At 48.4% G+C, this 14,557-nt stretch overlaps 1 protein-coding gene across 11 annotated transcripts in view; it reads right to left on the bottom strand.

Moving 5' to 3' along the window:
* CAMK2G (calcium/calmodulin dependent protein kinase II gamma) overlaps positions 1–14,206 on the bottom strand; it is a 121,749-nt gene extending 107,543 nt beyond the window's left edge. For 2 of the 11 annotated variants that reach the window (XM_054207006.1, XM_054207010.1), the window contains exons 1-2: positions 13,912–14,203; positions 11,984–12,078 (exon numbers count right to left, since the gene is read on the bottom strand). In XM_054207006.1, coding sequence (XP_054062981.1) covers positions 11,984–12,078; positions 13,912–13,976 — 160 coding nt within the window. In that variant the 5' untranslated portion in view covers positions 13,977–14,203. Of the gene's footprint in view, positions 1–11,983; positions 12,079–13,466; positions 13,778–13,911 lie in introns of those variants that run through there. The other 9 variants (XM_054207012.1, XM_054207014.1, XM_054207016.1 and 6 more) reach the window with 8 other exon arrangements.
* Between the last annotated feature and the right edge of the window lie 351 nt (positions 14,207–14,557).

Raw genomic sequence — 14,557 nt, 5'->3', positions numbered from 1 at the left:
AGCTGAGCTCATTTCTGGGCACGAGCTCCTTTCTTCTCCCCACCAGCTGACCACATCAGGTGCCAGTGGGTTTGGATGAACCAGCTAAATAAATATCATCCCACAGCTGGTTAGCAGACAAGGTAACAGTGTGGCAGGGAGGCAGGTCTCAGCAGTGCCAAGTCACTGCAGTGCAGGACCCAGGAATTCAGAGATGCAGAAAGAAGAATATAAATTCCTCTGGCTCAGTCAAGCTGCATGTTTCCTTGCTCCCAAGCCGGCTCCCACCACCCCTTCAGATAAGCTAACTGCACTGGTGAGACCTGAGTTTTGTTTCCAAGATGGATAAGGAGTTTTAGCTGTGTTTTTCAAGTAGGAAAAACCTTCAGTTCAGAAAAATGTTCAGTTAACATGTCATATTTCATCAGGGATCTGAGCAGGCTGAAAAGCCTAGGAAAGCTAAGAAACTTCTTGACCATTTGTGAGGTGGTGGGAGGGAAAGCTTTTTAAGCTCAGCTTTGGGACTACTGAAGAAATTAAGTGTACATAGCCACAAAGAGTTAACGAGGCATAATGCGCTTCCTTAAAGCTGGGTAACCAGCTCTACAGCAACATAAACGGCTAGCAGCAGCCAGAGTCACCTGGACTTGTCAGCAATATTTGATAATGGTTATCAAAAAAGCAAACTACCTTGTTCCTCTTTTTTCACATCTCTGATGCTGAACTTGGCTGCCTGGAGAAGACAAACAAGCACATTATGAGAGCTCGACTCCCATTCTGCTGCTGTAGAAGTGTTTCCACACAAAGGACGAGACGACCAACACGTCACTCCTCTACATCATCCTTACTAAGTGCAAGAACAATTCAGACAGACTGAGAGAAGGCTGTGGATCATTGCTCTGCACTGATCAGGCAACACTGAAAATTTTAATCCAGGCAACTTCATAAAAAAACAGTAGATGCAACACAATATCCTAATCTGCAGAGCTGGCAGATTCTAGGCCGTATGACACACAAGTCAAACAAAAATGGGCAGAGCTGGAAGTCACTTCTCAATCCTACAGTCTAAAAATCAGAAATATTTAAAGTAACACAAGAGCTATGAATCACTACTTTAACTTGCACTGAAGAAGCACATCCATCACGATCAAGCTTTGTCTCTGCAGTAGCACCAGTTATAAAATAAAGCTGCACGACTCTTCTGATCTCTTCAACACAATCTCAACAGAGGACATTCAATACCCAACGCTTACATGAAGAGGCCCTGAGGTAGGCAAAATTGAACTTAATAGCACACCAACTCTTTGGGCAAAAAACAGAAAGAACTCCTGCTTGGCATCACCAGGCTATACTCTCTATTAGCCTCCAAGAACAACCCTCCAGCAGGTCTCTGTGGGTTACAGGGGCACTAAAGACAACTTCCTTCTTCCACACATATTTTTTCCTCCAGCCACCCTGGGTGATTTCTTGGCCTATCACCCATGAAATGTTATATGCTTTGACACAAGGAGGTGGGGGGGGGGGGGGGGGAACAAAAAAACCACGATACACATGGACATTTTCAGAATGGCAGCTGCTCCGCTATAGTAAAAATGCTAAGTATATTTGGCAGGCACTGGAGACCAATCCAAGAAGAGGTTTAACAAGCTGTTTTCCCTGCAAAAGCTTCCAGGGCACCCATGCTATTTGAAATGTGCCTCTAGTAAGCACATCCCAAAGAAAGCACTGGCCTATCCCCTCTGAAGTCACGTTTAAAGTCAGGTGTATGACATCAGGTCTCCAGCAGCAGAATCAACACACACATCTCACATCTCCAGAGCTGTGGGGAACTGTACACCCTGATTATATTCTGCTGCACAGACAAGGAGACCCCTCACTCAGATCCCTGTGGAACACATGGCAGATTTGGAACAAAGCAACAGGTTCAGGAAACAATCTCCTTCACGAGAGAAGTCAGGGTGAAACTCACCTTCCTGAGCTACCTTATGCTCAGTCCACCTGTAAAAGAACAGGACTCAGAGGAGAGAAAAAAAAAAACAGTGTTTTTTTAAACTTAAATCAAGTTTAAAGATTTCTAGCTCTTCTCCCTCCTTTTTTTCACCTGAGACTTCAGGCTGTGTCAGGCCGCTTCTCCTTTTCTCACTGCTCCCCTGGGACTGAGAAAACCTCCTCCTTCAAAGGAGAGTTGTCTTCACCATCAAGACATGACATCTCTCTCTTCACAGCTATCACTTACCTCAGTCTACACCAACTGACTTACCGGAGATGACACAGTAACAGCAGAAGATAAAGCACATCCAAATACTGAGTTACTGCACTAGACAAGCTGCATCCTACACCAGCTAACTCAGGTGCCTAGAAGAGGAGTGGAAGTGAGAGGAGGAAAAGGAAAGCATTCTTTCCACAAGTTTTCAGGAACTGGCTTTGGAGCCTTAACATTGTTGTTCTTGCTCACGGCCTGTATTCACAAGGGCTTAAAAAGCCCGCTGGGATTTGGTCAAGTGGGAAAGACCTATACCATTAACTTCCATATACATTAATGTCTCATTTCATAAAGAAATGTTTTAAGTTGAAGAAGCCCTTCTAGAAAGAAACCAGTTTTAATTACCACAATTCTATCTTACGAAGTCTGCAGACAAACATTTTATGCTAGCATGTGTATTGCTGCTCAGAGGTTTGCTGGGCACAACCAGCTAAGTCTTTCCTGAAGCAGCCTGCAAAAAGGCACCATAACTCGTAGTAAGTACTGCAAACAACCAAGCGGTACCACCTTTTGAGCCATGGGGCACTGAGGACAGAGAGCCGCTCACCAGCTCCTCGCTCCCCAGCCACCTGCACATCACTAATTCTTCTAGGATCCGTCCTTAAAATGGTCAACCTCCACAAAGGAGGCTTCGGCACAGGGTAGTGACAGGACTTCCCTCAAACTCCAGCAGAGGGGAATCTGCCCAAGCCTCACCTCTCTCACGCACTACCTGCCCACCACGCTATCAGCTCTGATATGCAGGGACACCCCTGCAGCTCCGGGAAGGGAAACCGGCAGGGACAAAAGCAGTATGCAAGGTCAAGACCAGTACTAGCCCTAATAGTGCTGACATGGTTTTGCTTCAGACATTTTCAATGACAACAGCCTTGCGTTATCGATAACACTAGTGCAGGCTGGTTAGCTTCGTGTTCGACAGTCTGAAACCTGCAGGCATCACTGAAACTTGATTATTTGCACCAACTCTGATGCAGAAAAGCTCTAAGCATGAGGTAGAGAACTAGAGTTACTTGTGGGTATAGAGAATTGGAAAAAAAAGGCCGAAAAAAGAAAGAGACACCATCTTTTCCTACTTGTTATGTTTCACCTGCCAAAACAATGCAAATCCTGACAATTTAACCAGTGAAAGCAGGGTGCATTCACCCCCTCTTCAAAGCTGGAATCTTTCAGAGCAGTGTTGCCCAGCATTTAGACTGAAGGAAGAATGCCAGTCCGCATTCCCCCCGCCATCCCAGTGGCTGTAGGAAAGCGAGCCTGGTATTTCTCACTAGGATGCTGTCCTTCGTTAATACATCATCACCCGCCCTCCTCCTCCCCTCCTATGAGAAAGTTTAATCCTTTGGCTCACACGCATCTGGTAAATTTTTCAGTCCCTGTTTGCCACTGTCATCATGGCAACAGCCCCCAGAGATAACCCAGCAGCTCTGCCACAGCAGGCCGGCTGCTGCTCCCTGCCTTCTCCCCAGTTAGCCCTTGGCTCGGTGGGTCTACCAAGAGCTATGCCCACTCCCAGGCTCATCCTCGCGGGCACCTTCCTTCCTTAGAGATGTGTCTGCATGGGTTTTGTTTTTCTTTTAAATTAACTGTGTCTTCATTCCCACAATGCCTACTCTTTTCTCCGAGACAGCTCTCAGCAAAATTTTTGGGACTCTGACAAAATCACACTAACAATAGCACTCCAAAGAGAAACGCTACCTTTGTTGCCCTGAAGAAAAAGTGTCTTGTTTTTAACAGCCAAATCTAGCTGTTAAAGGCTGTGCCTTCTAGCAAAGAGATAAGATTAGCTACCACCCTTCTCAGAAGCAGGACACTATCCTGGACGTGTCACTGCTAAGCAGACTCCAGCCACGGGAAAGACAAGACAGCCCAGGGCTGCGGGTGCTTGGACGGCGGATAACTCAAGATGGGAACTTTGGATTGAAGCAGCAGGACAGCGGGTCACCACTTCGGAGACATACATAACTCATGCTCTCAGGAACATAACGCGAAAGTGCTGAGAGTACAGTATCATGTCTATACGCACACACGCATTCTCCGAAAGGTCATCACATTTACTCAACCCACATCAGAGATGGGGAATTCTCCTTCTGACTCTGCCAGGAGCAGAGCAAGACGGATCCTGACACCAGGAGTAAAGCCACAGTTACCTCCTTTCCTGACCCCGTCATAAAAAGGCAAGTTCTCCTTACATCTCTGTATTATTCTCAGACTCAGTAATTAGCCGCTTGCACCAACCACCATCTTCCCCAGTCTGCTCATCTAACAGGTAGGAGCAACTGGAATTCTGCAGTATTCTCCAGGAGGAAAGGAGGAGGGTAAAGCAGCATTAGTAAAGAGATATTTTGAATCAAAGCCTTACAGATTAATACAATTACTGGTTAAAGTAACTGATCCATGAGAGACAAATTCAAAATTAAAACAGAAGGAAAGGGAGCCAGAGAGTAACAGGTGGAAAAAGCGATGAGAAATCAAAACCTAACAACTATAGACTCAGTTTCCCCAGAAAGCTTAATCCATGCCCCACTGATCTTTGGCTACCCTCCACGTTCAAAAAGCTGATTTCTAAGATACTGCTGGCCCATTTCTTCAGAAGTATTCTGCTGCTGTTCTCCAAAAATGATGTAGGCGGGAATTCCAGAATGCTTGGGGAGCTGTGACGGAAGTATATAGTGATACTTAAATAGACAGTAAATTTAAAAAGGTACAAAAAGGAACCTGAGGTCAGCCTAACTCATAGGATCCCACATTTTGAAGCATTAAGCTTATTGTCATAAGGGCCAGCAGGAACTACGGTTGTTTAAGTTACAGCTTGACATTTCCTCCATACACTAAAAAAGAAAATAATCTAGTGAGCACCTCAAAATTTTAAGTATGCTTTTGCCCATTGTAAATGAATGCACCTCTGTTTTCCCCAAGATGACTACTCTGAGCACTGACATCACTTCTGTTTCAGGCAAACACACAATGAGGTGAAATACTCCACATTTCTTTTTACAACATTCAAAGCTTCTTTCCTGCGCTGCTGACCCTGGTGCCAGCTGATCTTGCTCTCTTCCCCTGGCCCAGACAACAGCAATAGCTCACTCTGTAGTCACACACTGGCAAACTAACTTTTTTTTTTTTTTTTGGTAAAAATCTATTATCTTGGTGCAAATCAGGAGGTTTCAAGAACAGAGGAAAGAAAAAGAAACACCTGAAACACCAAAGCAGGTGATAAGCCAGAATTAATGAAAAGGGGGGTAATGCCCTGGGTGTTAGGGTTGTGAAGTAGACAGATGGTACTCATAGGTGGCACAGTGGGGAGAGATTTTTATATTAGCATGCTTCCCTTTTAAAAATTGTCTTCACCCAATTTGCAGGGCCAGAAAAACTAAAATACTTCCAGGGCATGGAAGGGAACAAAAAGATTGTCATAGCCCTCTCTTAAAACAGTGGTGTTAACCCACCATTTGGCGGGGGCCGGGGAGGAGAGAAGAGGGAAGCACTCTTCAGAAATTTCTTTGTGATCCACGGATGAGGAGTCCTCTGGCAGTGATGGTTTTGGCACTGTCCAGAGAAGGATTAAATCTGGAGGCAGTGAAATTTCCAAGCTACACCCCAAAACCAACAAAAAACCCCCACAGTTTTTGCACTGGATCCTTCTTATAAGAAATTCAAGTAACTCTCCCTGTCCCAAATATCTACAGCGTGCTCAGCATCCCGCTCTTCATTGGAGGGACACCTGGAAATATTTCCATTGTGGCTCACTGGTCAGAGTAAACTCTATAGAGCCAAGGTCTTTGGGACACGTGCAGGAGTTAGTCTAATCACATCTCGGCCATACACAAATCTAGTTTATATTGGGAAAACGAGAAACCTGACTCTCTCACCAAGCCCCTTTCTCCAACCTCAGGTGGAGGCAGTAGGAACTCCTGCCCAATCTGTGTGCCCACTGCCCCCCCCCCCCCCCATTGTTAATGCTGGAAATTTAATACTCAATGTGACCACTGAGAAGACAGACACGAGCTGAAATCCTGTCTGCTCTGTTCCAGCTCCTTTATAAAATATACAGTGTAAACTGAGAGGCAACCTGGGGTAACCCCAACCATCACCGACATCCATCGCGGGAGGAAGCCAGCTTCTGGCCATGGCGAGCCACAGAGAAAGCAAGGCTTCCACCGCTCGCCACCCGGCCAATCTCTGCCGGCTCTCACGCCGGGGCCCTCCCCTGCCCCCATCGGTGTGTGAGGGGCCGGCAAAAAGCCCGGCTGAGCCCCGGCAGCCCCCCCGCCCAAACTCCCAGCCCCAGCCGCTCCTCCAAGGTCAGGGTCACACACGCGCGCGCTCCCCTCTTCTCCAAACCCCTCTGCCAGAGACGTTCCCCCTAGTGACGGACACTGCGCGAACCCCTCTTCCCCCGAGCGGGCTGCAGGCGGGGGGGGGGGGAGGAGGAGGAGGAGGAGGAGGAGGAGGAGGGGGAGGCAGGCTGCTGGCGGAGGCAGAGGGCTGCAGTTTCTGACATCAGCGGCGCAGCCCCCACCACCACCCCCCGCCGCACGCATGTGTGCTGCGGTGCAAGGCGCGGGGCTCGGCCGCCGGCTCCCGCCCCACCGGCCCCTTCCCTCCCCCGCAGCCCCCCGCCCCGTACGGCCGGGGCCCCGCACACACCGCCCCGGGCTGCAGCGCTCCCCGCATCCCTCCACGTGCGCAAGGGATTCTAAAAATTCCCCCGCCACCGCCGCACCGATCACAGCATCGTTGAGGTTGGAAAAGACCTTCAAGATCATCGCGTCCAACCGTTAATCACAGCATCTCTTAGACTCCTCTCGGGCGGAGGGGGGGAGGAGGAGGAGGAGCCGGGGCGCAGCGAAGCACTTCACACCCAGCCCAAGGCCCAGCTCCCACACCAAATGACCAGACTTGATTCGGCTGCTCAGCGAGTACTGCTGAGCAGACACGGTTTGATCTGCCGTCCTCTGCACGAAAGGACGTTTGTCCCCGACCTACAGACACAGGCATGCACAGAGGACACCTATTACAGGACATTTCTACGCGAATTCAGATGTGTGCTTCAGCCATCCGTGACCGCTGTGCTGGGCTTTCCTTGCTTTCCCCCAGAGCGGCTTTGCCGGGCTGCAGTGCACCACCGCTGCGTGCATCGCATTCGAGCGGGTGTGCTGTAGCCCACAGGGGACTTCAGACCTGGCAGCCACAAGAGCAGTCCAAGAGAGTCCTAACTCAAACGCTGGGTAAGAACATTTACAGAGCAGATCAAGACAGAGGTCAGGCACTGATGCTGCAGCATTCATGCTCAACATTTCAGTGTCCAGGGAAACTACTATTGACACCTCCAACAAAACATACTGTAAAGCCCAAATCAGCAACCACTACGGAACTAAAGGCCAGGACAAGACAGGTGCATGGAAAAAAAAACCAAAACAAAAAACCAAAACTGAGTTGGAAGTGTAAAGAGAGCTTTTTTCCTGTCAAGGTTTGATACACAGAAGTAATTCCCTGCTCCTCCCACAATCCACATAATCTCCTACAGGAACAACAACAAAATAACTGGGTAGACTGCAAATTCTGATCTGGTTTACAAATTTGGAAAAATGGAGAGCAGGGACAGAATCCACCTCTGTATTCCACAGGCAAGAGCAAAGCCACAATAAGGAGAAAGCAGTGAAGCGGACTAACTTCCGAAACATTTTCATCATGTCACTTGCAAGAGTTGATAGATACAGATTTTCATCAGCAAATGAAATTTAACAACAGATGTAATGCACAGAGATTTCTCCCTCCTACCTAAAAAACAAGGGACAAAGATCGTACGCATGGTGGTAGGATTACTATATACTATTTGGTATAAACGACATCCTAAAAATTATCACAGGATGAAGCTCTACTTACCCCTTTCCAATGCAGCACTATCTCTTCAAGTATATACTGGCAAGTAAAACACTGGATATTTCCCTACTGCTTCTAAAGCTACTGCTTCTCTCTTGATCCTTTTGATCACTGCAAGCATTTTTACTTTATTTGAACTTCACTGCTGCCCAGGAACCGGAGCACTACTTGCTATGAATTTTCATGTTCAAAAAGTATTCTGGTGACACCCACAAAGACAACTTCCAAAAAATGACTTCCCTCTGCCCGTAGCTCTGGTAAAAGCCTGTGCGTTCAATCCCATAGGAATTTCAGATGACTGAAGCATTGTATTTCCCCCATGTGTAACAACCACTGCACTTATACGTCAGCTGAACGCTGACTAAGGTGAAGTCTGCTTCCCCTCCCTTTCCACAAGCACTTGGCCCCTATTTAACATTAAAGTTCTTGGCATACTCTTCACTGGGCAGTCTTAACCATCAACACAGTATGAATAATAGCAAATACTTCATTAAAGCCGAAATGTGATTTTTAATCTAGACCAACTCTTATTGACATGATTTATTAAAAAAAAAGAGAGAACACACATCCAAAAATCATAGACAACAGAGAAACAGACTCTCCTCTTAACATCTGACTTCATATTTTACAAAGGGTGAAGCTTACTAGACTGAAGTTATTAGGACTGCCCTTCACAAAGACCAGCACCACGTTCATTCTCCTTGCTTTCAGAGAGAAGCCCTGTAACAGTCCCATGCCTCTTCAACTCTTTACTGGTTTAAGAAAACAGTTTGATAAACATGTCAAGTAACACAGAACCCTTTAAATGCATACAATTCACCCTTAAGTGTTCCTCTTCCTCCTTTTCAGCTACGTACAGCAAGCTAATCAGCACTTCCCAGTCAGCTATCTAGTACTTCTTCATCATGAATCTTGAAAAATAAAGGCAACAAGAAGTACCGTGGAAGGAGAACAAGGCTTTGTTACCATTTCCCTGGACATAATCAAGGGAAGCACTACAACAGGCAAAACTTCTGTGAAGCAGCAATGGGCTACACATATTTCTCAGCAGCAGCAAGACGCTGGCTCTTGAAGTAGCAGTTACTACACCAGGTATCTATGCAGGTCCAAATTCTGCTAAAAGGTAGAAAAATATAAATGCAGCTATACTTATGGTGAAGAAGGGCTGGGTGTCCTCACATGAGGGAATATTCTGGTGCTGTGACCAAGCCGAGAGGAAAACCAACAACGCGGGAGGGAGGCCAGGAGGGTGGGTGACCCTGTGCCACAGGCAGGCACACACTTGGGTGTGCAGGAGATCCCCGTGCCTATGTATTGCTGGCCAGAAACATGGCCTCCCCAGGGAGAAATGCCAGCTCCGGGAAAGGAAGCATCAGGCAACATATATCCAGGATACTGCAGAATTAATGCCGTAATTCTCCTCCTGTGGGAGACAGCTTTCTAAAATGCCTGTCCCCAAGACTTTCATTTTCAGGTTGCTGAATCGAATCTCCCTAATCACTGATTTACAGCTGCAATGTCTAAATAGCATGCATTTTCCTTCGGTGCTTTAAAGACCTATTCCAAGGTGAATTCACTAAGTCGCTATCAAAATATTCAGTCCCTTTTTGTACAAACCACTTGAGCTATCAGCAAACACAGCTGGAGTAACTGAGGAACCTATATATTCAGCTGAAGTCGCTATCCGCTTTTCACTGTAAATGCAGATTCTTTAGTCCTCAGATAAGACTTCAACGAAACCTGATCAGTCCCTTGTTTCTGCTATTCTTCCATACTAGCAAAAACATCCATTTCCTTTCTTGGCTCTCCCCACACTTGCCCTCTACCTAGCCAATATCTTTGTAAGTAAATCATTGCCAGCTGCCTCGAGTTATGTAGCTGAGGACCAGGCTAGTATCCTCAATGTATTTTATTTACAGGAAGGTATGAAATCTAGAAAGTAAGTAGTAGATCAAAACACAGCCCGTATTCACCCATACTTACATTTCCTACTTGCTGGTTCATAAAACTGTCATCACCTTAATATGAAAAACAATTAGAATCTATATATTGCTCCCTCTGTAACTCATTAGGTGCCCAAACACTTTAAAACTGACTCAATCAGTTCTTCTGCTTCTGAATTTTGTTTCAACTCTATTCATCCTGCAGTTTTCCCCATTTTTCTTATCTCTAGAGTTAACTTCAATACCACCTCCTTTGTAAGAAAACGGTTTCTCATTTGTGATCAGTTTATCAAGCTACCCTTTCCCTTCCCTAAGCAGGCTTGCGTCCACTAATGTCTCAGAAGATGGCTCTCCTGAGCTTTAGTCCTCACTACAGAATGGTCAGGGAACTCTGCGGAGTAACACGGCATTAATGGCTGTCAGCAAAGCAAAGCCACCCTTCAAACCTCTCCCATATTAAGTTGAACTAATTTTGAACTCAAGAGATTGGATATCCCACCTACATCAGCAGGCACTGTCACCTGACCATGGAGGGGACACCAATTCTCACAGGATCTGCAGCCACCTCCTAAACAATCTAGGGTTCCACTCGTTGGTCCCCAACACGATCTCACTCAGGCTAGATACAGAAACAGCACATTATCACATATGCTTACTTCCACAAGTCTGGGGAAATAAATAAACAAACAAATCAACCTTCACAGCACGGCACTCTCCACTTCTGACACTACTTCTCCATGTAAACTACAGTGAATGGAAATTTTTCACCATTCTTCAAGCTGTCTTCTACTCTTACCACATTTTGTATTCTGGCAAAAAGGAGAATACGTATTCTATTTTTCTTTTTTATAGTGATTAGGCAAAATATTCTTCATTTCTAAATAATTTATCAAGATCATTTGCCTCCTCCTCCTGCTTTTTTTTTTTTTTTTTTCCCATTTCTCAGTCAGCCCCCCTACTAAGCCATCTATTCAGCTAGCAAGACAGTTAAGGGCCTAATACATTAATTTTGTCAAATCTGAAAGGCCTGTAAGGACTTAGATCTTGTCTTGTTCACCTCTTCTAGAAACAGCTGCCTCTGGCACCTCAACTTGTTGCACTCTTGCTTTCAGCATCTTTTACTGTAGTTCAGTTTCTCTCATTCTCCTCCATCACCCCATCCACAAAGCAACTTTAATCCCTGTAAGGGATTCCCTGTACACTAGCAGACACACATTCCCTGCATACTACAGGGTACACTACCCTTTGTGCATATGTACGTCCCTGGAGAATAGAAGACCAACAGCTTGGGAGAACAGTTAAGATTTTTTCTCTTTTCATAAGACTACAGTCTGGTTAGGTTTTGGAAGTCTCCGGGACTAACAGAAGCAAAAAATACTTGTTCTAATTTGTTGAGAAGTCAAATTCCCACGATTTCTCCACCCTACTTCTGCCTTTGAAGGCAAACTTAGTTTCCAAACACACCATGTTTAACTACAGCATGAAAGGAGCAAGGCATATAGCATCTATCCTTCAAAAAAACCAATCATGTCTGTTCTGGTAAGACAGATCTCCTAGGTAGAAAAGACATTCAGCAAAATCAGTCTGCAACGCTTCTCTTTATTATGAGTGATCGGTACACACACACATAGATAAATCTTCTATAAACATACCTCTAGCTCAGCTTGCAGAAGAAAGATCTCAAAAAGAAAAAAGACAACATCACTTCACAGGGTATCCATTTCCAGATACAGGAATTTTTCTATCATCTTGCGTCGCCTCCTTTTAATTTCCTCTTTGCCACACAACTCAATTATTTTGTAACACTGAAATGACTCAGACAAGTAACTTCAGATCCCTTAAACTTACTACAGCTTCAACTCCAGTGAATTATTTTCTATTAATAAAAGAAAGAAGGGCAGATCGAGCCACTAACCTCTGGCTGACAGTTTTTTGGTGTTGATGATTTTTGCAGCATATTCCTGTGATGAACTTTTCTTTACACATCTACGGACCACGGAGAAGGCTCCCCTAGAAGAAAAATAAAGAGGGTAGGAGCTATGAAACTGAAAATGAGAATACAGTAGCAGCAATTTCTATCCTCAGAGCGGACCGGATTAAGGACAGGGCAGAAGACACACAGAGGAGGAAAACAACACATGACAATCTGATACACAGTGTGTGCTGTCTGATCAGCAAATAAAATCTAGTCTATACGGTACTCAAGCCTCCTGAAGACCCCTCAAGCCCCCTCACAGACAGCGCAGTAAGAACAGCACACTGTGCACGGAGACGTAGACCATATGGGCACAGAAGCAAGACACGAAGGGACTGATGAACGGGAGACAAGCAGCCCAGAATGACGCTACAAACACTAGCTGGTAAGTCCATCTCCCGAAGACAGTATCATCCCCAGCAGTTACATCAGACAACCAGGCTCATTTCTCCCACGTTCAAGCACCAGCTCGGTCACAAAATTGCTGCAACACTTTGCAGAAGTTACTAGTTCTCTTACATCTGTCTACCCACCTGCAAAATGGGGATAAGCATGTACCTATTAATGAAGTGAGTAGGAAGCTACGAGGCTTTGTACATTTTCTCAAGCTGGAACTATTGATATTACTACAACTATTCCAAAGAGCCACTCGGAGGTCTGAGAGGGAGGGAGGAAGGATATCTGTGAGGAAAAAAGAGATAATACAACAGAGACCAAGGTGAAAAGATAGGGACTCAAAATCTACAGAACTACACAGATGAGCGCTTGAAAGCAGTCCCTTCTTTTAAAAAAGAAAACTAACAAAACCAGGTGGGAAAAGAATAACAACTGGCTTTACAGGAAAGATCTGAAAAGGGGAAAAAAACAAATAAAGAGAAAACCAGTAGAAAATTCCAAGTCCTTCAGACCGTGAACTCCTGTCTATGGACAAATGTACATATTTAAAGTATAAGAAAAGGGAACAGAAGCTGCACAAGGGCCCCACAAGACAGTTAGCCCTACGGAGAGCCTAAAATAGCTTGAATCCTCCCGATACCGCAGAGTCCTGCCTTTTTCTCCCCTTCCTCAACCTCTACATACAAACCAATAAGCAGCAAGGTGAGCACCGGCACTGGGGCCCGGGCTTGGTGACACACAGCTGCAGCAGCACGGGGAGGGACAGGGACACCGGGCTGAAGAGATGCAGCAGAGCCCAGCAGTTGGTGCAGGAAGGGAGGGAGGGGGTGAGCAGCAGCACCCAGGAAAGCACTGTCCCCATCATCCTACCCTGACCCTTGCTACGCTGCTTGCAGGGGGCAAGAAGGTCCCCCCTGCAAAACCCTATCCGAGGGTGCAGAGCAGGTCTGCCGATGCAGAGACAAGTGCGGAGAGAGGGAGGGAAGGAAGGCGGGAGGGAGAGAGAAGCGCGGTGCAGCAGCAGCACCTGGTCCTTTCGCAGGGACGAGGAAGTGGGGACCGAAGCATCGCGGAGTGGCCGTAACAGTGCCGCGTCCCAGCGCGCAAACACTTGAAGGGGACAGCAACGTGCAGCAGGGGGACGGTGCGGGGAGGAGAAGGCGGCAGCCCGGTCCTGAGGAGGGCACGGGGGGCAGAGAGGAAGTCCCGGGGTGCAACAGGAGCGCGCAGCCCCGGTCAGGCTGCGGGGACACCCCATCCAGCGGCGGGGACGAGCCAGGGGCGCAGAAACACCTTTCCCTCCCAGCGGCGATGCCTCTGGGGTGGACGCGGGGCTGGAGAGCAGGATTACAGCGCGGCGGCTAATCCTCCTCCGGCTCCCGGGAGAGCCGGGGCTCCGGCACGGGGCTCCCGGCAGCGCCGCCGGGTCCCGGGGCCGGGGCGGGCGTCGGGGCGCGGCGCGGGCTCCGTACTTGCCAAGCTCCTCGTAGAGCTGGTACTCGTCGGTGAAGCGGGTGCACGTTGCCGTGGTGGCCATGTTCGGGCTGCAGGGAGGCTCAGCGCCGCTGGGGCATGGGGCAAGGCGGCCGGCACGGGCCGGGACGGGCCGGGCGGGCGCGCTGCTCGGCGGCCTCCCTCCTGGCTCGGCGGGGCGGCGCGGGCTCCCCCCGCTGCCGGCTCGGCGCTCCCCGCTCCGCCGTGCACAGTCACCGCTCGCCGGGGAGGGGAAGGAGGCTGAGCCTGGCCAGCACCGCGAGAACTGGCTCGGAGACACCCCGCGCCGGCCCCCTCCCTCCGCCCCTCCGCCAGCCCCGGCCCGCCGCGGGGTGTGGCCGCCGGGGGCGCTCCCGGGGCGCCCGCAGCGCCGCCGCCGCCCGCCCGCACAGGGGGCTGCAGCCGGGGCGCGGCCGCCTCCCCCCCGCCCGCCGGCGGCGGAGCGGGCACTGCAGTCAGCGCCCCCGCGTAGGGAGGGAGGGAGGGCGGGCGGGCAGACTGCGGCGAGCTCAACTCCCCCCCCCCAGCCCATCCACTTCGCTCCGCAGGCGGCTGCGGGGCCAGGAGGAGCCCCCCCGGTCGGGCCCGCCGTGGGGTATCGCTCTGAATTCCCCCCGCGGGGGG

Source organism: Rissa tridactyla, chromosome 6 (genome assembly GCF_028500815.1).
Source record: "Rissa tridactyla isolate bRisTri1 chromosome 6, bRisTri1.patW.cur.20221130, whole genome shotgun sequence".
NCBI lineage: Eukaryota > Metazoa > Chordata > Aves > Charadriiformes > Laridae > Rissa > Rissa tridactyla.
Note: the sequence above shows the minus strand (reverse complement) of the source record. Positions and strands in the feature narration are given on the sequence as shown.